A 26,987-nucleotide genomic window follows, 5' to 3' on the forward strand; every position below is an offset into this window, starting at 1 on the left:
GAAAATTCTTTTACATCGTGAACATGTCCGGATTCTAATTTTGATACCTTCGGCTATGTTCGCACCTCGAAAAACTTGTTAGCCCAAAAACAGGCTGCAATCCGGCAGCTATCACCAGCGGCGTGCAGGCTCCCGTTGCCATGGTGGCGAAAATCGTCTGCTACGGCGCTCACTTGGTACGCCAAACTCGCCACTGGTGGCACTGAACGCAATGCCGCCGGTGGAGGCTCCTGACGGGTGCACGGTGCTTATTGTGCAAGTGTTTCCCCAGTGTATTCAGACTTTTTGCCATAGTTTTGCTGCAAAATATATCTTAGAAGCCCTCTAACATGAGTATTTGCAAGACTGCCAGTTAGAAGAGCAGCTAAGTGTCCACTGCACAAGTTTCCTGGTGCCACAACAATACACAAAAAACATGGGGATAGATGGGCTCCATGCTGTAGTGGAACATTTGAGGAGAGTGACATGGCAGTTGTTATTGGACACTGAGCCGACATCTGTGAGCATTATTTGCCCAGTATAGGAGGGCACATGTAAATATGACATGCTACACGTTAACGAGCGCCACTGCACAACGATATTGGCGCACGACTGCTTTTATAATGGCAGACCTTATTACGGCACGCAAGTACAGTGATGTGGTACTTACTCTGTAGTGAATCCAGCGAAATTTACACTAGCATCAATGTGCTCTTGAAAACCTAGCTGTTCAAATCATGCAAAAGGCATTCACATACCATAAGAAAATTTGACCATGCTTATGTTCTTCAAGTATGCACATCTGCTTTGAACATGCAAGTAGCTCGAGGAATGTAATATACAAGTAGACAGTGTACTTCCCGGCTTTACCCACCTCCCCCACTCCGAAAAAACAACTACAAATAAGCAGATAAAGAAATGGAATCAGTTACATTAAAAAAACACCATTTTCTAGGCATTCTAGTGCTAGCAAACTATTTTTGGTGTGAAATACTCCTGATGCCTTTATGAAAGCGCAGAAGTGCTGAGGAGGCATTCAGAATGGATAGCACCAATGTTTCAAATCCTCTACAATGGCAATATTAGGTCAAAGATTTGTTTTGTCCTTCAGTGTGTGCAGTAAGCATGGCCAAAAACCTAAACACAGGCAGCCGACCATACTAAAATTGTCATTAGCAGCAAGCTTAACTGTCGGTATGTGCAATCATGAAACATAATATGATCAGGCAAGCATGCAGATTTTCAATGTGCTTGTCTCCAATGAGGCAGCCATTAAAATGGTGCTAATCACCCACACACCTTTGTTATTAAGCATTCCCAAGACTATCGTATACTAGTGCAGTCCTTACATGGTTTCTTGCAAAGCCCTTGCCACATCGTGCACAAACGGGCTGTCCTTATTTCATGAGAATGAAGTGCTGTGTAAGGTGGGCCTTTGTGGTGGTGACATGAAAGAACTTCAATAGCAAACGCTCCCGGACATGTTTGGTGCAGTGCCTTTTTGAAGTTTTAACTTTTAGAATTGCCACTACACCCCTGATTTAGAGATCGCTTTCATAGTAGTCTCTGACGGAATAGAGTTTTCTGCAAACGATCTCGAATACAACAATGAGAAGACTTCCGCGCAATAATCATGCTGAGGCTCAACTTGTAAATGTTGCTCTCAACTGAAAACAAAAACTAGGGCACAACTTCTCGTTATTTAAACTCTGGGTGAAATCATAATGCGCTTCATACTGAGAGCTGTTACTCCCCTCCAAGGCGAAAATTCAGTCTACAGGAACGAGAGGAAGCGCCAGGTTTTCTAGTCAAATATGTTGCACCTGCCGCCTCACGCAGAAAAAAATAATTAAATAAAGCTGTTAAACTGCCAGCAAAGGTTTTATAAGACGAAATTCGCATGCTCAATTGCGCTCAAGATACTGATCGCAATATACGGGAAAATCCAGTAGTAAGGCCCTGCAAATGCAATCGCAAAATAACAAAAGATGAACAAGCGTCACTGCCGAACGCCAGTTAGTCAGAGATCACTGTCGATAAAAGGAAAACTACCTCGCGACCGCACACAAACACATACGTATAATTCAATACTCTGCAAATGCTTTCAGAATATGACGGCCGCGAAAGGACAGGCGTAACATACGAACTGTTAACGCTCGAATGCACGACGCAACTTGAAAGGTAGCTGAACGCCGCGGCAAGTTCAACGCACGTAATAGTGCGCAGAGATCAAAGCGAAATTCGTTTAACCTAGAGCGCGTACTGCACGAAAGCAGTTTCCTGCATCACTGCACATGAAAAGATGCGTTTTAAACAAAGCGTTGATTTTGTCTCGGGTGCAATAGACGGCAAGATACAGGACGATTTGTTTACTGCGTATCCAAGACGCGCAGTGTTTACTAACAAAACACAGATAAAGGCAGTGCGTTAACATTGCGCTCAGAGAAGCACAAATTATTGCTTTCTCGGAATTCTTCATACCTCCGTGATTTTGCTCCGCAACTTGTCGTTTGGATGCAGAGCCTCGTTCCATGTGCGAAACCTTTTGTATTGAGCTGCGAGGTGCTCTCGACGTTTTATCCGCCATTTCTCTACTCAAAGGAGATTTCCGACGCCTGGTGTTGGTTCTCCGGTTTGGCACATAAAATGCAGAAAGATTAACAAACTATAAATAAATAAAATACCTATACGCAATCAGTTCTGTTTTATTATATCGTTAATGTTTGTACCGTTTTGTGAGCTTCTACTGTTAGATTTCTTTTTATTGTTGCTCTTTTTTTTGTATGTGTCAGGCGTGTGACGAAAGAAAAAAATAAAAACATGGCTGCTCCCAAAAAGTACGTTGCTTTTTCTTTGGCCTTAAGTAGCGCGAACTCGAAGCGCTCGGCACTGACCTGATTGCACCTTTCATAAATATTCATGCCTAGAATTCAAACTCTTCGCTCACTTTATCTTAGCATATCGCGCTTATGAGTACGTATGTACCTGAAATAAATGTTCTTTTCAAGAGACGCGAAGCCAACGCAAAGCTTGACGAATATTCAATTCGCGTTTCACGGTTTCACGTCTGTGCACTTCCGATGTGTCGATCAACGCTATGCGCGTCAAGTTTCAGGCTATCTGCTGTTACTGCGCTTTGACTGCGTCTTATGTTTACGCCGCATATCGAGTATAACCGAAGAACAAGATTTTTCTACTTATGTAAACTAGTCCGTATTGAGCCGTGCTTGGAAATGCATTTTTTGTTGTACCCGGCAAATTGCTTACTCTGTGTGCATGAAAAAACTGAAAATTGTTTGCCCATCTCTTTCCAGGTATGGGCTTATCTTGCCGAAGAAAAGTAACAAGCCCACGCTTTCCTCAACCAGTGTCTTCGGGGAAGACAGTGACGATGAGGTTAGTAAAGCTAATCTATTCTAGGCATATAGTTAATGATTCTAGGAACCGAGTTGAAGGGTAGCTAGCTACGACTATTTTACTATATTTCCTAGTCATGCGCCTGAAAAAGGCGCCTTGTAATATTTCTGTTAATTGTGCAGTAGGGGTGTTTCTAGTGTGTGATCTTCCAGTGTGTATTTCTTTGACTACTTGTGGTGGCAAAAGATTGAGAGAGAAGAGTTCAGTGCTTGCGACTAATATGGGACGTCTACCTCATCTGCATTATTCCGTTTGCAGCATGACAAAGCAACCATCGAGAGAACAATGCGGAAGGAATCAATGCGCAACCTCAAGAAAATTCAGGTATTCAACTAATTTTGTGTGTCGCCTCGACTTCAAATTTGAATCTATAAGCATCTATGGTTATGGCAGGTGCCTGTTTGCATTGAATTGTAGATTTGGGCAGCAGTAAGTGTATGTGCCTTACCGATATGCCTGCTTTAGTGAATATGGTTTGGTTTATAGGGTTTAATATCCCAAAACGACTCAGGCTATGAGAAATGCTTAGTGAATATGGGATCAGGTGCTAATGGTAAATGTCATGAGCCTGAATATCGATATTGTTGGCCTTGACTGCGTGAGCAGTGTCTGCTGCAGAAAACATAAGTATGCTGCCATATTTGGGGCCTCTGCTTTGTTGATGTGGCGACTTTTTCTCGGAACTCTTCAACTGTCAAAATTGTCCTGGCAAAGCATAATTATGCTAAGCCATGGTTGCATTGCTTATTTTGTCCCACTTTAAAAAAAATGGTACACAGTTGTGATGCCAGTACCATACATCATTTGTGCTACATAAACTATGTCTTTTCTATATACAGACACAGCTTGTACTCCAGAAAGCAATGGCGGAGGACCCATCAGTGTTTGAATATGATGAAGTGTATGATGATTTGAAGAAAACCAAGGAAGAAACTAAAAAAGAGCTTGCAAAGGACAGGAAGGTACGTATATTAGAGGCCATTTTCCAGAGTAAACTATTTTGCAGGATATTTATTTATTACTGATACTGCTAACCCTTTTGAGGGCTCTATCAGGATTGAGTAACAGTGGTTAACAGTAAACAGTAAAAAGCAATAACAGTGAAAATATAATGCATGTTCAACAATAAATAAACAACGGTGCACTCTAACACAACATAAACGGGTGGCATAAAGGGTTACACTGGAGAAATACATGTTCGTGTAAGAAAAAACAAACCAAGCACTGTACCAAAAAAAAAAAAACATGCATTGAACTGCAAACAGTAATCATAAGCAATTCTTACAATACTTCATGGTTCCCTTGGAAATACAAACAATGGAAAGATAATTGAAAATTGCGGTCATAGATGGGGAATTCACCAGGTCTCGGGGCAAAGAGTTTCATTGCAGAATTGCATGTGGGAAAAATGAATAACGAAATGTGTGTATGTGGAATCTGTGTTTGTTGGTGTTTGTAGTGTTTTTGCCTGGCAGCTCTCGTGCTTGAGACAGGTACTTGCCACTGTCAGTTTTGAGTGAATTACGTAGGTGATAAGTTTCAAACATGGGAACTTGTCTGCTCACTAATTGCGAGTAATCCAGCCATTGCTAGGAGTTCTGAATGTGAAGTGTACTGATTGTATTTTGTAAATAAATCTGACAGCTTTACGCTGAATGCTTTCCACCTTGTTATACTCGCCCATATGGTAACCAATGTGCTACGCTATAGGGGGTATTCACTGGCGCGCTGTGCATGGTGCATTGTGGGTAATTGAGGGGCAGTCGGCCATTTTTGTGTCCACGGAACGAACAGAGCGAACGTACGTATCAAGTGCTGTCGTGCGGTTCTACAAGCAGCGGCATCCGTAGCTATATGTTGTTTATTGAGCTATCGTAGACTGTAATGGATGCGTGCACAGTGTAAGCAACGGAAGTTGAAGATCTGCGCGAATGACCCCGGCATTTTAAGGTTCCGGAAGTACACACGAACAACTCCACTCGAACGAGACACCTCACCGAGATGCGACGTCACGTATGGCTGGCACTGCTCAACCGTACAAGTATCATGTAATATGAGAAATGTATGTCAAAATGGGCTGGACTGGAATCTTCCGGATGTGCCCTAGCAGCCAGCTCTTGTCACTATCCGTGCGCGACTGTTCTTCACGCACTCAGAAGACACATTCTCGGTAAAAGAGCAGTGCGGAATGTATCGCTGCCAGTCATGCGCATGCATGCAGCGCGCCGCCAACATCTCCTCGTCGTGTTTTGCTACAATAAAATCCTTCAAAGAGGGCTGTCGCCTAACTTTGTGTTTGCTCTACTTGCCTCATTCGATCAGAAGATGTCGGATGTTCGCATCGGCTGCTAATCAATGCAGGCCGCATGCAGATTCGGCGAAGGAACGTAGGCGGGCAGAGTTGTTTTGCAGAAGGTTTGAAGAACTTTATAAACTTATTTATCTCTAATAACAAATGAAGTTTAGCTTGGCCAAAACTGCACTGTATTTCAAGAGTTCTAGAGTTTTGTTGCAAAAAGTTATTGCGAGCCCGTAAGGCGAGGTGGCGCCACCGGTGTCATCGCTGTGGCCTGTGGCAGCGGTTTCTTTTGCTTCCTTACCGCCACAGACGATACAAACATCCGACTTCTTCTGATCGATTGAGGCAAGTACACCAAGCAAGTTTTGTATAAATGTCACTGACTACCAAACGCCATTTCTATGCAGAATATCAGCTAAAAACGTTGGATGGCACGCACGTAATTGCACAAAGAGCGAGTTCGTCTGCTTCAACTGCGGCTCTTAACCCAGCCGCTTGTAACATAGTTGCGTTCTTCGAGTGGTCAGTAGGCTTGCGATTTGTTTTTTGTGACAAAGCTCGTCCGTAGGACAAGGAATTCATGAATGCCGCACATGTTTATGCGTGGGCATAGGCCGACGCTTACCGAGCAGTTGCGCATATCGACTGCACAGGGGTCGGTACCAATTAGTTTTGTTTCGTACAGGTCTCTGTCCGCATCGCGCACACTTTGCCGATAAATGGAACTGTCACTCATGATGCCGATTGAGTTTTCATAACAACGGTACTGGCTTGAGGCGGAGTGACAGAGCAAGCGGACGCGCACGAACAGCTAAGCTAATCGCCGCCCCGTACTAGTACTAGTCAGAACAGGACGAAAAGATGGTGTCGGCTGCCTATTGACGTCAGCTGTGACGTCACGTGAATACCCCCTATACTCGAGCACCAGTCAGACTAGTGAGCTATGCGTAATAATTTTTGTGTCAGGTGAAATGGAGTTTGGCACCTGTTTCAAGAAATAGAGGGAAGACAGTGCTTTGCTAGTAGCATACGAGACATGTTTCTTCCACTTCAGGTCCTCAGTGATAAGTATATCAAGATATTTAAATTCTGTAATCCTTACATTTTAGTTATGAAGGTCGTAGTAGAAAGAGAAAGTGTTTTTTTTTTTTTTTTTTCTGTTTGCAGACACGTGGGCTATTTTACTGGAGTTAATGACCATCTGTCATATCTCACACCAAGCTGATATCTGCTTAAGTACAGTCTTTGTTAAAAATATACGGCACAAGGGTTTTACTTCTAAGCCCCGTAACAGGGCTCGTTGCACATCTCCAGCTTTCGAGATCTCATAGATGACAAACCCCCTCCTCACTCTTCTCTAGCTTACCTATATATTCTGGTATTCCTTCTACGAGCCCTATTACAGGACTTACAAGCGAACCCGTTAGGCATATATTTTTGACAAAGACTTTGCATTGTTCAGAGCCTGTTGATCCTTGGAGCTATTGATTACCTTATAAATGATGCAGTCATCTTCAAGCATACGGACAGAAGCATCGGCATTATGCTTGAGATCGTAAATGAAACATAAGAACAGAATTGGAATATGGACTTTCAGTTTCAGTTGTTTTGCTTACTTCTTTTCTTAGTGTCCTTAGTCATCACACATGCTGGTGTGTAGTGGCAGAAAATATAATCCATTCTGCAATGCATGACCTATGGAGGACGTTGAGAGGGGGAGGGGTAATAAGGAAAAATGGTAAGCACCTAAACCGGACCATGAAAAAGGAGATGATGGAAGGGGATGAAAGGAAGGGAGAGAAAAAGCCACTGTAGTGCATGTAGACCTCTGATTAACTTCAACCAATAGGGTTTCTATAATGTGTACTGACATTGCACGAAACGGGCATTTTCCATCTTGCCTCAGTGATATCACGGTGGCTAGAATTTCATCCCACAACCTTGGGCAAAGGAACTAAATGTCGTAGCCTCTGAGCCACCATAATGGATTCTGCCACATCAAAGGAGGCACAGAATTGTTCGAAATAGCATTTCTCGTTTTCTTTCTGGGCGTTTCCATCTGTTTTGTTCATTTTTGATGGAAAATATCTCTAGCGCTGCAGCACTTATTGAGGAGGTAGTATAGTGGTCGGTAGTGAGGAGGTAGGCCTTTTTTCTTACTCTGGTTTTTCTGCATTACAGCCTCGGTACATCGAACAGCTGCTTAAATCTGCCGAGAACCGCAAGCGCGAAAATGACCGCCGGATGCAACGCAAGATCCAGAAGGAGCGCGAGACTGAGGGTGAGGCATTTGAAGACAAGGAAGCATATGTAACGTCAGCCTACAAGCGCAAGATGCTAGAGATGCAAGAGGAAGAAGAGCGTGAAATGCAGCGGGACCGAGTAGACCGTGAGTCTTTTTTGCTTGCTGCTCAATCATTTTGAACGTCAAATGCGTAGGAGTGGCTCTTGACGGTGCTTTGAGGTGTTAAGTACAGGGAACTGAAAGACTGTGTTTTGCTGCTGAACTCGCTTTTACTCATTGAAGAAGAGTTACTTGCTTCATTTAATCCTTTTGCTATCACGAACGTACCGGTATGTTCTCTATCGTGCGGTCAAAACTTCATGCCTGAGCGCAAAGCTCACACGCTTGGACTGGCTCTGCGCCATCTGTCAAATCTTTTTACAAGTGCGTATTTTCGCCCCGCGCTGCATTGGTACGTATATGTGGCATGCATGTGGCATGCCAAAGTGCTCAGGTTTTTAATTTGTCTCAGCATTGAGCTGAAGAAAAGGAGCTCAAAGGGAAAAAACTACCACCAAACAGCATTAAAAAAAAATAAGTCTGGACTGTGAACCATTTTGCAGCTACAGTGTAATCATTACATATTGTACCTTTACAAGTTTGTACTGGCAAAGCATTCACCTCCTTAGGAACTGACAGCTCAGTGAGATTAATTTCTTTTCTTTTGCTACTTGCACAGAAATGATGGATGTCACACGACAGAAGGACCTGAGCGGGTTCTATCGCCATTTGCTGAAGCAAGAGGTTGGCGAAGAGAGGGTTCCACTGAACACCGACAAGCCTATGCACCTCCCAGAGAACGAAGGGCCCCAACCTTGCTCCAGCAGCATCAAGGAGTCCTCTAAATCTCATCATCCTTCAGAGGAAAGTCATGCAAGATCATCATCCTCATCTGACGAACATGACAGGGACAGCACAGGCAACGATCACACTGTGCCGCAAAGTTCAGCAAAGAAGTCCAGTCGCGAAAATGCGTCGAGACGAGACAGAAAGGTTTACAGAACGAGAAAGGTTAGTGAGCCTTCCGAAGGCGAGGAAGCTGAAGCAGCACCAGTTGCAGAGTCTTCAACAGCAGATGAGAACGTAGATAGGAACCTCGATGCCGACAGTGACTTCGAAGTGGATTCTGAAGACTCTTCCAGTGAAGACGAAAGTCATCAGACCAAGGAAGAAGGGAAGAGAAAAGTGTCCAAAATGATTAAAAAGGGGGACAGCAGCAAAGAGATAGAAGAAGAAAAGATGGAAACAAGTGGCACAGATGAAAAGCAACCGGCAGAGCAATCTACTGCAAGGGTCATCCAGAAAGACTGGAAAATCCTTTTCCAGAAGAGGACAGTTGGGGAAAAGCTTGAAGGAGCAACAGCTCGCTACTTTGAGCGCAAAGCACAAATGGATGCCTATAGGTTAGCACACGGCACTGTCCAGTAGGAAAAATGTCTTCCTGTTTTGGTCTCGTGTTCAGCTAGCATGTGTTGTACAAATGCTTTCCTACAGTGGCATTGACTGCATTCACTTTTGATAAGCAGCAGCACTGGTGCACAGCCACATGAGCATATGTGCATTGGTAATATTGCCATTGTAAATAAATATACAGTTTGCCATAGAAGTTTTCAAGGCATATAAGCAGTGGAGAGTTTAGTCCTGTTGTAATGCGGAGGGTGCCCATTATGCCTATATGGGTTATGTATAAGTGTCCTCTCATTTGTAGGTCTGTCCAAGGCCACTAGAAAACTCTGCTTGGTAGCATTTGTGAGCATGTTTACACAGGTTATTGTCTGATGCGTAAATTTTTTAGAGCATTTGTACTCTCAAGTGCTTTGTGGGCAATGAAAGCAGGCAAATACAAAAATCCTGTACAGCTGCTACCTGATGTAGCACATGTGGCGATAGCAACAATACTGCAATGATGTATTATAGGAAGTGTGTCGGTGACTCGCCGAATAAAACCCCTAGAGCAGATCACCATCTTAACAAAATGTGCCCCAATGCTGACATGCCACACAACTGCACAAATGTTCACTAGCATTTTCAGAACCTTGGATACTGTGCCTTTCCCTTCCTGTGAACCACTTATTAGCATGTTTAACTCACTTCAGTAAAATTCAAAACTTTGAAGTGCTTGCACTGCATGGTAATATTTAGGGGAGTCTGAGGACAAAATGAAAAAAGAAACTTCCACAGTCCTCGTATACCTGTAATGCTTGTACATAGAATGAAGAAAGTAATTGCCAGTCCAGCAAGAACAGGAAGTCTAGAATTTTTGTACACTGCATGCAAACATATTTAAAAAATTCAGTGAAGTATCAAAATCGTGTTTTCGTTCGGCTAACAAAACAGCAAATCATTTGCGAAGGCTGTGAAGGGCTGTGAAGTTAGTTACCTGCATATTGATGTACCTATTTTAGCCACACAGCAAATTAGGCAGGAGTGTTGACTCAGCAGTGTCACAATGCATTTGACGCAGGCTGATAGTGCCTCTCTGATGTGACATTATCAGTATTTCTGAGTTTTTTTCCCGTTTTTTTCGCTCCATGATCAGAGCAGAGTTGTGTGCACGTAGAATGGCACTTTTTCATTTCTCATCAAAACCTTCCTTGATTATTACATCACAGTTCTCAAGAAAAATGACACACAATACTGGCTCAACGCTGTTTATTTCATTCAGTATGTAAAAATGGTACATTCGGTCAGATAAGTGTGCCACGAGTACAACTGCTTGTTTACACAGGGATATGTTGGTAATTAACCAGAACTTAGTTTCTTAAATTCTGCAAAAAAACCACGGTAACATTAACATTGTGAGGAAAATGGGTGTTCAATTATTAGTTTTGAATGCCTTGAAAGAACGCAGAACTGCCACAGTAAAGCCTGAAAACAGAGAATGCATGCAAAGACTGAAGCTCATTTTAAAAAGCGAGAAGCTGCACTAAAACACAGTTAAGATGCCATGCCAAATCTTAATAAAGCAACGGTCTGTTCAGTTTGTTTCACAAAACACCACTTCAATCACTTGCAACACTCCTCCGAAGAAGAGGTGTAACCAAACATAAACAAGTTAGAATGCAGAACACAGTCCAAATCAACATCAAAATTAAGATGTTAATGTTAGGATTTTAGTCACTCGAATGAAAGAGGTCTCAAGAACAGTTTTTGGAAGTCTGCATGAGAGGCATGCAGACTGAGCCGTTTCTGTTAATGGGGCGTAGTATCCGATTCTGTGGCGATAAAAGCAATCACACACACTATGCTAAACCGGCGGTTGCTCACAAATGCATGTAGTCGCAGCTTCAATGATTGGTATAACTACACCAGAAAGCACAAGACCATGCAAGTGAATTCATGTCCTGGAAGCAGCATACATTTGTTACCCCCCCACACTCTACAGCTTGGCAGTCTCCAGCAGAGACTCGGGCAAACATTACTCGAGCGCACCAGCATTCCCTCATTATAATCTGCAGAGCGCAGCTTGTGTAATCACAAAAGTTGTCACAAACCAGTCGGAAACCGTCGGACGCTACACTCCTACTGGTCGATTCTGTCTCGCGGACCTATCGACCAACAGGAATGGGGACTGACTGACAGGTTTGAGACTGCTTTCATGATGCGATACGAGCTTATTGTGCATTTGCACCTATGGGCAGCACAAAGTGATATGACAAGCATGTAAGAGGGCTTGCCACAATCAATATGAACGAGACTGGTCTCTTTTGTCTCATGTCATTCAGTGAATCATTCCAAAACGCCTAAACATTCAACAACAATCTGCAAACATGCAACAATCTAGCAACCGCTCGGCTGCAAGAAATTGTTTGGTTTCTAATGCCATTTGTAAATTATGGCGGACTGCATGCTTTCTGCTTCATGCAACGTGCAGAAGGACGGCAGGTTGACTAACCAACATCGGTCAAGGATGGTACATAGCACTGGCACACACCACACAACGTGCAACACGGATGGCAGGTTGGCTAAACGATTTCACACTGCTCTCTGCTGCTCTGACAACGCAGTCAACCTCGCACTCTACACACGCGCTCTCATAGTGGCTTAAAACATAAACCACATGTCACTGCCAATGCTCATTACTGCAACGAGTTTTTTGCTAATTACAATCCATTTGTTGCAAAAAATTAACTTCGCTGCAGCTTACTTGAACACGCTTCAACAGCTGTTAAAACTTTGCATTCGATAAAATATACAGACGCGCATAAGCTGTATAAGTGCTTGTTCAGTGTACAAAAAAAAGGGAACTAAAAAAAATCACTTCATAAGCCCAACCAAAAACATTCACATGATGCAGGTAAATGATGCAATTCAAAATGTGTCTCTAACAGACTGAGTAAAATTAAAAAAAGAAAGGAAGCAAGCGTTACAAATCTGGATGGAGGATTTGCAAAATATGATGAAACATGGAGGGGGGCGTTTGAAGCACATTTCAGAGCTTCCCGTAGGTGACTCCCAGCGAGTCCTGAAGTCCCATCAAGAAGTCCCTGCGCAATCACCACACGAACTTTACGTCAGTAAAACAGTACAATCAAGAACAGTTACTGCAGCGCCAAGAGAACAGAAGACTAACCCAATGCTGGCGCTCCCGCTGTCATCACCATTCTTGATCAGTCCTTGTAGTTCTGCACAGGTTTTAACAAGAAATAAAAATAAAGATGTTTCCATTTGTTATGCCTAGCAACCATGATTGCACGCAACAGTAACTTTTATATGCACTAACTGAAACTTGCCTCTGTTTCAGAAATGTCAGAATTTTAAATATATTGCTCTTCAATAAGTGCAAATTCAAATCTACCTAAGTGCGATATTTATCAAATGTAGGCAAAACGAAATATATCAATCTGTAACATGGCTAAACCTAAAATTGTGGCCAAAACTTTTTTTTTTTTCATTTTTAACAGGACCTTGACACCCTAGTATTAAAAGTTCCACTGCCACGCAACAGCAGCGCAATACCCGCATGAACCAGCGTAACAAACAAGTGGGGTATTTCATAAATTATATGAATCATGTTTATGGTCCCAGATGGTCGCATAACATGACCACACCACTTCTCCAGATGTGTAAACACCCCAGCTAAAACAGGGATAAAGCAGCTTCTGGCTCTGACTCATTTTGGTTTCATTAAAGTGCCTCCTCTGAGCATCTCATGCCTAAAGTTTCCCCAGGCAATGACCACCCTCCCACCTTCGGTCTCCCTCTGGTGAAATTCTGTCGTGGAGGCTTCAATAAGTTTGGCTGCCTGCTCCAACTGCCGGTCAATAGAACGACGACTTTTTGGAGCCGGCACAGCGGGGCCCTTTGTGACCTCATCTCCACTGCTACTTTCGTCACTCTTCTTCTTTTCGGATATCTGCAGCCGGGCAGTCACTTGCATCAACTCTGTTGGAGTTATCTGAGGGCAGAGAAATGTTCAACATCACACCTTAGGTCTCGCAGCAAGAGCCATGCACGGCACTAGAGCAACGCGATTAACCCTTTCACTGTCACGAACGTACCGGTACGTATTCACGTTTCCTCCCCGCAGTGTCAATAACGTACCCATGCGTATTCTATCTTGCGTTCAAATCTTCGCGCCTCACCGTAAAGCTACCGCGCTTGGACTTGCTCCACCATCTGTTGAATCTTTCTACAAGCTGATATGCTCGCTCCGCGCCGATATGACACATATATGGAAGAGTATGGTGCGACCATGCCCGCCCGTTCTTTGCTCGTGGGAGGGGGCGTGGTCGCTCCGTGACACTACTCTCTCGAGCGAGCGATCCTTCGGCGCGCGCGTGCGGTTATGGGTTCAAAGTTTGTTCTGCCATCTGCGGCAGGTTTGGAGGTTTTTATTTTTATTCTTTGTCGCGCTTCCGCTACGGCGTGGCAATTTCAGGGCTGCACGCGGTTGCCTCTCTCCGACTGACATATGACTCGATTGCTGCATTCGCTCTCTCCACGCGCCCTCGCTTGAGGACAGCTTGCCGTTAGCAGCAGCAGCACACGAGTGTTTTAGCCTCTTTCCATCTTTTTCTCTTTCGACTTCACTACGCACCGTTGCTCTCCCTGATATGCTCATTCTCTGAAACCAAGCCGACACTGGGGGTGCGTCCCGGTCAGAAACAGCCGACAGTGAAAGGGTTAATTACCACAGAAACTCTCATGTAATACGAGGTTTTATTTTCCAGATTTCATGTGTTCCCATTTCTGCTACTGCAAAACTACACCTTGAATTATATGTGGGTCCATATCATCGCGCATTTATATGGTAGCTGCCACAGTCTGGTGGGTTTCAATAAAATAATATCGGTGTGCATCACAATCGCTAAAGTTGCATCATATAACTGCACATGTATAACTAAATGCTTGCAGTGAGCACACTCTTAAGAGAGCCAGGGACATGGATATAAATGAGAGAAGTCATGTTACTGAGGCCAAAGAGTGCATAAGACCAGATGCTGATATAGTGCATTAAACGCAAAGTCAATGCGCAGACATGAATGGCCTCTTTAATTAACACTGGCTTTAAGCAGTATCGTATGGAATGAACTACAAACAAAGTGACTGGTCAGGCTCTGAAATGAGTACATGGTCTTAAGACCTTTAAATAAAATAATAAAAGCACTGCATAAGATGATCGATACACGCATGAAAGTGGTCACGTTCTTAGCTGCTAGATGTCACCAGCGTATCCCTGGCTCCAAACAAGTTGAAACATCAGCGGCAGAAGTTTTTGTTTCCAGCACATGCATACTGTGAAGAGAGTGCAGTTACAAAAGCAATGCGCATCAATGTCAAGACCAAAAGATTAAAAAAAAGTTCCTCTCTTCTCTCTTCTCAACATAAATGTGCATTTCAAAAACATCGCATAAAATGTTGCAATAAAAAAGAGGCACATTTATTTTTACATGCTGCTCAGACTCTAGTTCAAAGTTGGGACAGTTGACAAACATGCACAAATTCCACACCTCCCGCTTCAGGCCCGTGTCCGATGGCTTTAGGTGTGAAGTATCCTGCAACCTCAGAAACTCCTTAGCAGCTTGGAAAGAGACCAGGGTGTACCTGAACAAAAAAAAGAACATGAAAATGTTGCTTTAGGCACGATTTTAAATGGTAACGTATCATCATCATCAACAGCCAGAGTATACTCACTGCAAGGTGAAGACCTCTCCTATATTCCTCCAATTAACCCGGTCCTGTGCTAGCTGCACCCACTTGACATTTGCGAACTTCTTAACCTCACCCGCCCACCTGACTTTCTGCCACTCCCTGCCATGCTTTCCTCCCCTCGGTATCCAATTTGTTACCCTTTTCGACCATCGGTTATCCTCTTTGCACTACGTCTTGCCCATGCCTATTTCTTCTTCTAACGCAAGGTATGATTAAATCCTTTTCATCTCCCTGCCGTGGGGGCTCAGTGGGTAGAGAAGTCCACTAATCAGCCGGAAGACCTGGGTTCAGACTGTACTACGACGGCTGTGTTTCCGTGAGAGAGAAAATCAAGGCACCCATGTAGTGTGTGATATAGTGCATGTGAAAAAACGCCCAGGTGGTCGAAATTACGTAGAGCCCTCCACTACAGCATCTCTCATAGCTTGAGTCACTTTGGGACGTCCAACTCCATAAACCCAGCTCGCAAGATTAGGTACTTCCTGTGGTTGTCACAGACTGAAGCTTAATGATTATCATATACAAAACCTGCGACTGGCACAAAGTATGCAGCTAGCAACTGCAGCGCATTTCTACAGCAACACAGTTTAAACTACGGGGTCATTTAAAGACCACACTATGCAAAGAATCTTTCTTCTGTGTGTATCATATTTACATGTAAGTCGACTTTTTTTTTTCTAATTTGAAAATTCGAAGTGGGGGGATGTCGACTCGCAGGTGAAACAAATGACAGCACAAATAAGAGCATGATAAATGATGTATCAGGAATGCTACGGCAGATTTGTTTGCTCTATGGCTCTAATACACTGTTCTGATCAGGCCACTTAACAAAGTGCATGTCACAAACATCCCGAAACAGGCTATTACCAACGCAATAGAGCAAAGCGCTCCGTCTCAGTATTTTTCGGATATGGCCATTCTCCGCTTTGATTCTGCTGCTAACTGCATCCGCATAACTGTCAGGGACGCTGAGCATTTCAAGAAGCTGTGTACATTGACCCGTTTAATCGCGCGAACGCGGGATTCTGTCCAAGCGTTCGATGTGGACACGTCCCCACTGAAGCAGCCTGCGGTTGGCAGCACGCGAGGTGTGATCAGAATTAGAGAAGGCCTCACGATGGACTATATCATGGCACATCTGCGCTGCGAGACAGCTGAAATCACAGACATACGCATGCTCGGCAAGACAAATTTGCTACTTCTGACCTTCGCATCAGACGCATTACCTTCTCGGCTAGTATTCGACTACGAGATTACACGAATCCGTGAATACCGCCCGCGCCCAGTCGCATGTTATAACTGTCACCGCATCGGCCATGTAGCCAAATACTGCTCGTTTCCCGCCGTTTGTCGGGATTGCGGTAAGAACCCGCACCCTGAGGACCCCGGCTGCAAGCAGTTTCCTCATTGCGTAGCCTGCAGCGCTTCCACGCATATCGCCCTGAGTGCCCAGTGCCCGGCTCGAGCTTATGCAAAGCCTGTCGACAAATCGGCACCTAAGGAGTCGGACGAACCGAATACGCATCAGGTGACATCCTCACATACTGTCTCCAAACATGTATCATATGCTGAAAAGACCTCTTCTCCAGGTTTAGCCGAGGTCATTGAGAGCCTCAGAGCAGAAATATCTGAACTACGCCAGGAAAATCAGCGTCTCCGGGAGATGATAACTAAGGACAAGATAACAATGGACACCCGAACTCGTTCCCAGACTCCGCAACGCAGCCGCTCACAGAAGGGCCGCAAAAGCCGTTCGCCTACCCGCCGGCCGCAACCGGTCACAGCGTCTGATTCCGCCTATACCCACATGCTCGGGCTAATCCGACAGGAACGCGCCCAAGAGACACAGAAGCTGGAAGAAACTCTGCGAAAGGAAGTTAATGCAACTCTTACTGCTGCCCTCACTTCCATGCAGAGCCATCTGCAGACTATGTTTGAGGAGTTCCAACGTACCACACTCACAGACGATAGTAAGCGCCGTAAATCTGTGCCCCTTTCATGAGCACTATGGCTCATGGGATTCAATGGAACTGCAGAAGCTTCAATCAGAACGGTCCTACCCTTCGTACATTTGTGCCTCAGCGCCGTCCTCTTTTCATACTTCTTCAAGAAACGCGCGGTCCTTGTAAAATTCCTGGTTACTGCACTTACCAGACACCTACTATCCAACATAAAAACGGCCGTTCAGAGGGACAGGCGGCCGTCTTAATCCGAAACGATTGTCCTTCCACTCAGCTCTCGCTTCAATCCCTTTGCTCTTCCACTCGTGAGATTGTTGCAGTAAAAATCTTCCCCCCTGGCCAAAAACCTTTCGTCGTAGCATCGGCCTATTTCCGGCCAGGTAACGTCATGGCAGAACCCTGTTCCTGGCTCCCTGACCTTGAAAACGCAGCACACCCTTATCCTATTCTTATTGGCGGAGATTTCAACGCACATCACGCAGCCTGGAGCTCATCTCAGCCTAACCAACGTGGTAAACACCTATATGACGCCCTTGATCAAACTCTTCTTACCCTGTGCAACGAACCTAACGTGCCGACCCGTATCGGTCTCCATCCCTCTCAAGCAGACACTACACTGGACCTTACATTCTCATCACCGCGTCTTATTCGGCGCTGGGAAGTCCTTTCTAATTCTTGGGGTAGTGATCACTTGCCCATCTTGCTCACTCTCAATCGTAAATGTCTTCGCGTTCGGACAACACGTTCGTTTTTCAACTGGGACAAGTTTCGTGCTAATACTACGACCCCCTTCTCGGATATTGACTCCTTTCTGTCTGTACTCCGAGATGCCCGCACTCAAGCTCTCGAATATATCCCCTGTGACGATTCCACAGTTGGCATGGATGCTCACCTGGCTAACCTTTGGCGTCGCGCAGATCACCTCACGCAACGTTTTCGGACACGCGGAAAACGTCACAAAGATCTCGTGCTTCTTCGACGACAATTCAAGCTTATCCGGGCATACCAGCTTCACCTGCAAAGTGAGGCTTGGCACTCTACATGCGACCGTCTTGGACAAGTACCGGGCCTATCACAACTTTGGCGCATCTTTCGTGGCCTAAATGGCAAGGCACGCGGGGCACCACCTCTCGCTCATCTCCTTCTCAATGGCAACCCGGCTGATGTTGAAGATGAAGTTATACGCACCTTTTTCCCACACGCCAGCCTAATGCCTCCACCAGCAGTTTCCATTTTCCCAGTCGGAAACCCTGATCCAGACCTGGATCGCCCATTCTCAAAGGGAGAACTGCAAGCAGCCCTCGGAAGAGGCCGAGCTCGCGCCACACCCGGGCACGACCGAGTTAGTTGGCAGGAGCTTAGCAATCTCGACTCGGCAGCCCAGGATGCCCTTCTCGACATCATTAATTCTTACTGGGAGACCGGAACGGTACCGGATAACCTCAAGCTTTCTCTTATTCTTCCTATCCCTAAACCTGGCAAAAACCCTCGACTTCCTAGTAATTTGCGTCCAATTGCACTGACTTCACATCTCTGTAAACTCATCGAGCGCCTGCTGCATACCCGGATTAGTCACTACATTGAATACGTCAGTCCTGGATTTCATCCAGCTCAAGCCGGCTTCCGCCCTAACCTTGGAACGCATGACTGCCTTTGGCTTTTGCGAAGAGTTCTGAATAGAGCTCATCGTAAAACGCTACCTGACTATCTCCTGGCTGTCGATATACACAAAGCTTTTGACAATGTTCGCCATGAGGTTATCCTGGAGGAACTCGCCAAACGCTTTCCTAGTAATCGTGCCCAAATCTGGATCCGCAATTTTTTGACATCTAGACCCATTCAGCTACATGGCAAAGCTCCGGGATGGGTGCCCAAAACCTATTACTTGGATAGGGGTGTACCTCAGGGCTCCATTCTCGGACCCATATTGTTCAACTTGGCCATGACACGCGTCGCCGAGAATCTGGAAATCAGCACAAGCGCAAGATTCGCTATATATGCCGATGATATTACCGTCTGGACTGAGGCAGCGGATTACGTAGACAAATATTCTATGGAGACTGAACTTCAGGCGGCCCTTCTTTGTCTTGAAGATACACTAACCAAAATTGGCCTCGAACTCGCACCACATAAAACAGAATTGATTAGTATCGACGGAAAACATAAAACCAACCCCAGTATGCAGATCCATCTTCACATCGGAGGCAACACCATCACCTCCTCAAATGGGCAAATCCGCATTCTTGGCCTGCCCATATCAAGCTGCAACAGCCCCCAGAAATGGGTTCGTCAGTTACAACGCCTTTGGCCAGCACTGCTACATACTATTCGTCGCCTGTCCAACCGGCACGGCGGTGCGCGGCAGCATGCCTGCCGTGCGATGGCCAGAGCAGCGGCGGTCGGAAAAATCCTCTATGGTACACCGGTCCTCCAACTGTCGAAGACTGACTTCGCTAAGGTCGAACGCCTTCATCGCGCTACACTGCGCACTGTTACCGGTCTACCTAAGCACACTCCTATAGCCGAACTTGAGCGTTTGGCCGCTCTTCCACCGCTCACTACCATCGTTACCGAGTCACAGACGCGTCATCGAATACGTCTAGAGAACACTGTCCAGGGGCGTCGCCTGCTGGCCTGGGATGAACAGCGTAACGACAAAACACCAGCCCTATATGCATCACTTCCCCCTTGGGAGATGCCAGTAGTCACACGCGTCCATCGCCGACCTATAAACCGCGATTTTGTCATTCCCCGGGAGCTCCTAGCTGCCCATCACCGACAAGAGCGAATCCCCGATACGACTGACATATACACCGACGCATCCATTACAAGCGAATTCGCATCTATGGCCTGGGTATGCGATGACAACCCTTCCCTTTCAGGCGCTTATGCCTGCCATCTACCTCAGGGTACCCCTCTTCACGCTGAACTCCTCGCGATTTGGGGAGCCTTGTCAGGAGTGCCTTGCACCGGAACTGGGTCACTACGTATTCTTACTGATTCCTTTGAAGCTTACAAGGAAATCGCTACTCCGGGTTCACAAGATGCAACAGCTACGGCTATACAGCGCCTCCTTAAACGCCACCAACTCGCGACCAGAACTGTCGCTATTCACTGGACCCCAGGTCACTCGGACGAATCAGGGGGCAATGCGGCGGCACACGCCGCGGCTGCCTTGGCAGGTGGGATGTCCACATTTACTTCCTCACCCCCCTTGCTTCATCCTTATTCGACCTTGGGCGGGCAACTCACCCCTTCTCTTGCCCTTATGCACTATACTCGGACCAGTCTTCGTAGCCTCAGTCAGCATCGCATGCAGGTGGCCACACCAGACCCACCTTTTACGAGAAGAACCCACCTCACCCGAAGTCAAGAAGTCTTTTTGAATAAGCTCATCGCCCATGCGGCTTACACGCCACGTATTATGGCCCGCTGGCGTCAGTATAAAGAGAAAATGATTACGTGCCCCCACTGTACGACTCTAACCTGCGGCGGCATATCTCATTTACTTTGGGAATGCCCTGCTTTTTCTACTGGACGCCCCGAGATCGAACCCTACCGCCTGAACTACCGTTCCCTTCTAGAAACTGATGCAAACACACAGATGATATTTGCCAAGTATGGCTCGCTTAGTGGCCTGGTTAGAGCAATGTGATTCGAGTGACGACCTAAATAAACAATGAAGATTATGTCTACTCCCCTTTATCCCCATCCATGGCCATGAGCCTTCCCATTCAATAAAGGACATTCAATCAGTGCCATTTTTTTAAACTACACCAGCTACACTGGTGCAACAAAACCATTGGAGGTATTGGAGATTTGCTGCACTGGTGTAGCTGGTGTAAGTTAGAAAAATGACCTATTTGTATGCGCTTCTGAGGAAATATTTTTAATTCTTTTTTTTTTTTTTTCCTTTACTGCACAACACCGCACCCTTGGGGTGTTGACAGTTGCTGGAACGGCCGCTATTCCAATCTCGAAGAGGTTTTTCGCGCGTCAGACACGTTGGGTGATGTGACACGGCAACATTTCCAGGGAGTGTCGATGGTTATACGTTTGGAGTAGGCATGTCTGACCTGTTGGCAGGCCACATGCTTCGTAACAAGCTCTCCACATCCAAAAAGCATATAGCACTCATTTGCTGCAGTGGTCAAGAGGGCGGCTATCATTTATGCCGAAGAAACATACAGCTGCGCAATAGGCCCCAAGTTCGAAGCTCCTAAACGGGTTATGCAGGAGCGAGGCAAAATTTTCGTCTCTGATGCCAAGTGAAGGGGCTTCCATGGACCGCATTCGGGATGCTTTCCAGAGCTGGAGGACAAGCTTGCAGCGTACATCACCGAAATACATGATCGGAAGTGGCGACAAGTTGTCCAGCCAGCAGTCAATTTTCATTGCAGAAAGTGTCTACCAATATGCTCTTCTTTTCCGGACATGCAACATGGGGGAGAAGGCAGGGTCGACTTATAAGTGTGTAAATACTGTACGACTATGCCATGACTGACTGGAGTTCACGTGGCAATCACCGAATGCCATTCCCAGACATTCAGCTCAATGGCAGGCCAAGGAAAGCATATAGCTCAAGCTTGACCATGGAGTAATTTTAAAGTAAAAGAGTGTAACACCTTGTTATCCTTCTGGTTCAGAAAATTCATGAAGGTAGTTTTGCTCTTTAGTATTTAAAAACAAAGCGAAACACCAAAGTTTGCTGAAAACAAGTTTGGCTATAGTAGTACTGATCACTACTTGTGGAAAGCCTAAATTGTCAGTTTGACTGTGATTTCGTAGCAAGAGAGCAAAGAATACCTGATAAAACTTTGAAGATAAACTGCGAGGAAAGGCTTCTTCCATGTACACAAACTCACTTAAACAGTGCGTTCACACAGAGCAGTATACACTTAACAATGCATCACCACCAGCTCACAGGATGAGTGATAATTACCCCAGCATGTCTTTTTCCGGAAGATTCCAGCTGAAGTTCTGGATGTAGTAGAGGTTGCTCTCCAGATAGGGTAGCTTGCACTTGACGATCAAACAAGCCAGGATGGGTATCAGATCATCGGATGTTAGGTGCAGCTGTTCTGTATTGAACCAAAATCCGTGTTGTAAATGGCACTGCAAAAATTTGTTATTGTTTTGATTGGCACAATTTATGCTTCCTGACGCAGCAATCGTGAGCCCGCGGATGCAAAATTACAGAACAAGACAGTGCGAGGAAAGAGGGCTACAAGGAGAAGAAAATGCGCAGGAGCAAATGTGCTCTTTCCTTTTTTTTCCCTCCATGACTCGCCATTCCCGCTTCAAGCACTTTGCTATAAATGGCCTATATTGACGACAAAACTGGGAATGGGTGCAAAATAATGAGAAACTCCCGACGCAGATTTGCTTCATCTGGAAGCTATGTTGTATGTACCAAATTTTTTACGCTACATTTACTCATCGCTAGAATTCGCCACTACTCACTGCTAAGGTAAACGCTGTCTTCTCATAGCAAACTAAATTTTATCATCAATTAGAAGGCTCCTGCCTAAAAATTTACCCTCGTTTCTTTTAGTATACCGGGCACTTACAGTAAAATCTCGGTGATACGAATCCGGTTGATACGAATTTCGAGATGATACGAATTCCTCAATTCCTCAGCCGGAGTGCATTGTGTACAATGCGCAAAATTTTGGATGTTCCGAACACTCTCCCGCGTCACTACGGATGATATGAACGTGCGAACTGCGACCACAACTTTGAGCACTACACACCGCCTGCACATCGTTGCCTCTGCGATCGCTAGCCACGCTAAAACATTAGTTCTAAACTTTTTCTTTTTGTCAATGCGAAAGCATCAAGATCTCTGTCCCCGCTGTTCAGTGAACGGAACAGTGCATTCTTCCGATGGGACTCATTGACACGTGTGTACACAGCGATGAGTGTGGCCATTTACTTGGACAAGGCCCCCTCAACCCTCTTTGACGACCGATGTATTAGTAAACCCCTCCGACAAAATCAACGAAACTAAACGTTGCCATCTACAATGACCCATTCACTTCAGCAAGATGACGACTACAGCTACCGACAGACTACCGGCACCGCGTTGCCCGTCTTCAGTGCATTTTTGACATTTTCCTTACAATGGCACAAGAACAACACCTTACCCTTTGGTTCATGCCGACAGCGGCCAGGGGAAATTTGCTGCTGCGGCGCTGCCATCTGAAACAATAACCTATCTACTTTTAACAATGAGGGGTTTCTAACGACCTGGGTCACTGACGAGAAGCCAAGGCATGCCATTTTTGCGGCAGTTTCCTCTCTCCACGAGACGAACAGCGAGGAAATGCCCGACGACTTTCCTTACAGATGGAGACATCTCTCCACGGAAACCTTCATCTTCTTAATTCCACAGCTACTCTGTGCAATTCTTAGTTCAGTTATCTCCTCTGCCGAGTGCGCAGTTTTCAGCTCCCGAAGCAGGATTGTGTATGAGGATAGAACGATTGACATATATCTGTTTTTTGAGGCCGACTCGGTTCCACGATGGCTGCTGCAGCACCGCCGGCTACAAACAGAGGTGCGAGATACGAGCGGTACAAGATGTCAAAAAAAAAGGCAGACAACCATCCCGCTACCGTGTCCATACAAGTTTTGCGAAAAAGCGCGCCGTCATTTTTTCATTCTAGATCTTTCTTCTCTTTCTTTTTTTTTTGCCCCCTTTGTTGGAGCGCAACGCCGGCCAGAACTGGGCCAGAGGAGGAGAGAAACAACCGCGCACGCGCGCCTAAATACGCGCTGGAATGCAGCGCAGAGCACATGACATGCTTTCCAATGACGCGGGGAGCAGATGATGCAGACGACACGGCCACACTGCGCAGCGGTGTTGCTGGGGTTACCATGAAGGGCGCAAATGCACAGAGCGGCGCAGCGGCCCCTGGCCCAGGTTTTCTCCCCTATTAATCCGCGAAGGCAAGCGGCCCACACGTCGCCGACGTCGCAATCGCCTGTTGCGCTTTTGGTAAAAGAGTTGGGAAACGGTAGTATTCCTAACAGTTTCTTGCAAAAAAAGCGAACTGAGAAAAATGAGTTTAAAGATTTCAAAGGTTACGTGCTATGTTTTCCACAATCCAAGCTATTATTTCGGTTCACCGGCCAATTGCGCTGTGGCAAGTGGCTGAATTTCTTGTTTGTTTTTTATTTTTAGTCGTCTGCTGTACTCTCGACAGCACGTTCTTCTTGGCTAGAGAGAGCAACATATAAGCATTCTAACTTGTAGGTACACTCCGCATACTGTTTCTTGCACTCTATACGGCTGCGTTTTAAAATCAGCATGGTGAGCGCACTCCTTTTCACAAAGAAATTAATTACAATTTTTCTACTGCTCAGATGACAACCAAACTTGGCGAGACTAATACACACACAATCCAAAGCAACAAAAATTAAAAACATTTATGAAAATTGTGATTTTAGCCCCGTATCCCCCCTTAATAAATTTTGAAGATGAGACAGCAACACAAACGGAGCATGACAGGCATCTCCTTTGTTCTGTAGCAGCAAAGTGAGCACGTCTGCCGTTTGCTGTGGTGGTAAGTGCAAGTGATGACCTGTCCAAGACAAGGAGTACTAGTACGTCATACTGAATATATCAATCCAGCTTGTGAATTTCTGATGTAGGCGGCATAAAGTAATCCTTTGATAACAACAACCCCAGTTTCTTCAGATTCCATTTATTTCTACTGAACCTCAAAGATCCACACAGCACTGAAGTAGATTGTATCCATCTGCTATGTACTTCGTATAACAGAGCTAACAGACACCCATTCCATGTTGTAATGAAGCTCTACACAAACGAGTCTACCTGTTACGGTAATCTATCATCTCATCAAGTCATAAGAGTCATAATGTACCATTTCCAGAAATCTGCAAGCAAAGCTAGCATTACAAGTAATAAGTGAAAGAGACAAATGAGTCATGCTTTTAAGAGTACTTTAGATCCTTTTAGATCCAGACAATACTCCCACTGCCTTGCTCTCTGCAACTGTATGTGTAACTGCACTTGCAGTATTTTAAGCATTCTAGCGTGGCAAGATAGAGGAAGAGGGACCTACCACGTGGATTCTTCAGACGAGCACAGCTGTAAACAGTGGAGTCGTAAATCTCATCCGAAAGAATTTTCTGCAATGAAAGCAAGAGACTGTGCTTTACATCTCCAAATCAGCAAAAGGCATCGTCGTGGTCAGCTTTCCCTACCTTCCAGAAAAAAATAAACTTATTCACGAAAGAGTATAAGCAACTTGCTTATTTAATTTTAGAAACCCGTCGCAGTGGTGCAGTGGTTAAGATGCCCGACTACTGTGCCGGAGTACCCGGGTTCGATCCCGACCGCCGCTGGCTGCGCTTCGATGGAGGTGAAACAGAGAGGCGTCCGTATGCTATGCGATGTCAGTGCACGTTAAAGACCCCAGGTGGTTGAAATTACTCTGAAGCACTCCGCTACAGCTTCTCTTTCTCTTTCCACCTTCACTACCTTCACCTTTATGACTTTACAGCGCGGTTGTGTCCACGGAGCAAGCGTGACAGATACCGCACTTTTCTTTTCCTGTGAACCAATTATTATTAAAACAAAGTCCCCCTCCCTCCCCCTCAATTATGCAAATGCAACCTTGATAAAATGAACCATCACACTCTTCATCAGCACAAGATATTTGTGAGCAATCAGATGGAGGACCTCTGGGTTTCTTCCAACTGTTTCTATAATGCATACATTTTATCCAGTACATCTCACACCCCATAACCTCAATTTCAAGTCCTGAACCTATGCCATGTTCTTGACCTTATAATAGTCTCCACACCCTCAGTGAAGCCCTTCTGCTCAACCCCGATAATCCTTCTTCCTTTCTGCTAATGTTTACACTCACCACATCTTTTTTGCAGTGGTTTGAGAAGCGTTATTTTCATCCCCATAAGTGAGAACCTGTAGTGTGTCCTGGCTGTACACTTTTCTTCTTTCATTAATTCTTGAAACGTCAGTACACATGCAGTACAACACACATCCCCAAAATTTTCCAAGATTGCTACATGATACATGGACCTTCACCTAAGCTGCAGATAGCACTTCAATTTGACCATGGCCTTGTTCAAAAAACAAAAAATAAAGTAAAAAAGCAATCATTGCACTATGAAACTGATGCAGTCAGGATTTTCTTCTGACATAATATTGCAAGGTTATAAAGTCAAACCAGGATATATCGAATCCAGATAATGCAAATTTTAGTTATATCGAACTCACGGAATCGCCCCTTGAAAATCCCATGTAAAAGTATAGACCCTATCCACTATCAGCTTTAGCAGGCATCAATTGTGGCAACCCTGTATTGCGGAGCTGCTATAATGTTGCGCAGTTTGAAACTAAAAGCACACAAAAATTGTTTCCGATGGGTCGGCGACGGTCTACGGGCCTCCTCCCTGCTCCGCGTCGCTGTCGGACACATGAGACGCTTTGCAACGCCGTCCAACCAGAGCTCGGATTTCAGCGACGCTGTGTCATGCTTCGCCGTAGGCCCTCACTCTTTTTTTTTCTCCTTCTCTGATGTTGCGTTGTGCATGCCATGGTTGCCAGTAAAGCTGTTTGACGTCACGTGAATAAACTCTATAGGAAAGCTGCGTTGTATATCGAATTCCAATTTCACCGGTCGCTCGATATATCGAACTCCGCACCACGCACTGGTAGGTGTGCCTTTCTCGGTCATTTGCCGCGTGACGTTTTCAAGCCACACGTGGAAGGAATGAGAGAACCGTTCGGCGCCGTGCCTTTTCCCCAAAGGCACGCGCGTCTGTGGTGATCGTTTGCTGCGTGCCAGAACGGGACGTTTGCAAGCCATGCGCATGAAAGAACGAGAGGGAACCGGTA

General features: G+C 45.4%; 3 protein-coding genes across 5 annotated transcripts in view; 1 reads left to right on the forward strand and 2 right to left on the reverse strand.

The window, feature by feature from the left end:
• Positions 1 to 2,584, reverse strand: part of Smg6 (Smg6 nonsense mediated mRNA decay factor) — a 99,190-nt gene extending 96,606 nt beyond the window's left edge. The window contains exon 1 of the mRNA XM_084598410.1: positions 2,461 to 2,584. Within this exon, the coding sequence (XP_084454536.1) occupies positions 2,461 to 2,566 (106 nt within the window). The 5' untranslated portion in view covers positions 2,567 to 2,584. The remainder of the gene's footprint in view (positions 1 to 2,460) is intronic.
• A 184-nt stretch (positions 2,585 to 2,768) lies between these two features.
• LOC146196648 (uncharacterized) lies at positions 2,769 to 9,955 on the forward strand. Of its 3 annotated transcripts, none has more exons than XM_084598413.1 (6): positions 2,769 to 2,816; positions 3,294 to 3,375; positions 3,655 to 3,720; positions 4,236 to 4,358; positions 7,877 to 8,084; positions 8,659 to 9,955. In XM_084598413.1, the coding sequence occupies exons 1-6, from the start codon at positions 2,800 to 2,802 to the stop codon at positions 9,405 to 9,407; spliced, it is 1,245 nt and encodes a 414-aa protein (XP_084454539.1). In that variant the 5' UTR covers positions 2,769 to 2,799; the 3' UTR covers positions 9,408 to 9,955. The 3 variants fall into 3 exon arrangements, with proteins under 3 accessions (XP_084454539.1, XP_084454540.1, XP_084454538.1); XM_084598414.1 differs by lacking the exon at positions 2,769 to 2,816 and adding an exon at positions 2,821 to 2,952; XM_084598412.1 differs by lacking the exon at positions 2,769 to 2,816 and adding an exon at positions 3,014 to 3,148.
• Positions 9,956 to 10,614: 659 nt separating this feature from the next.
• LOC146196649 (ankyrin repeat domain-containing protein 27-like) overlaps positions 10,615 to 26,987 on the reverse strand; it is a 36,622-nt gene continuing 20,249 nt past the window's right edge. The window contains exons 12-17 of the mRNA XM_084598411.1: positions 25,186 to 25,252; positions 22,038 to 22,176; positions 14,933 to 15,026; positions 13,170 to 13,377; positions 12,553 to 12,604; positions 10,615 to 12,466 (exon numbers count right to left, since the gene is read on the reverse strand). Coding sequence (XP_084454537.1) covers positions 12,412 to 12,466; positions 12,553 to 12,604; positions 13,170 to 13,377; positions 14,933 to 15,026; positions 22,038 to 22,176; positions 25,186 to 25,252 — 615 coding nt within the window. The 3' untranslated portion in view covers positions 10,615 to 12,411. The remainder of the gene's footprint in view (positions 12,467 to 12,552; positions 12,605 to 13,169; positions 13,378 to 14,932; positions 15,027 to 22,037; positions 22,177 to 25,185; positions 25,253 to 26,987) is intronic.

The sequence above is a fragment of the Amblyomma maculatum genome, chromosome 3 (genome assembly GCF_055883805.1).
Source record: "Amblyomma maculatum isolate TAMU_Amacu chromosome 3, ASM5588380v1, whole genome shotgun sequence".
Lineage (NCBI taxonomy): Eukaryota > Metazoa > Arthropoda > Arachnida > Ixodida > Ixodidae > Amblyomma > Amblyomma maculatum.

Excerpts from the sequence above, each read along its gene's own strand:
- LOC146196648 (XM_084598412.1), top strand. The coding sequence starts at position 3,129 with ATGTTTACGCCGCATATCGA. Across the intron at positions 3,376-3,654 it reads GGGAAGACAGTGACGATGAG|CATGACAAAGCAACCATCGA; the intron begins GTTAGTAAAGCT and ends TTCCGTTTGCAG. Across the intron at positions 3,721-4,235 it reads GCAACCTCAAGAAAATTCAG|ACACAGCTTGTACTCCAGAA; the intron begins GTATTCAACTAA and ends TTCTATATACAG.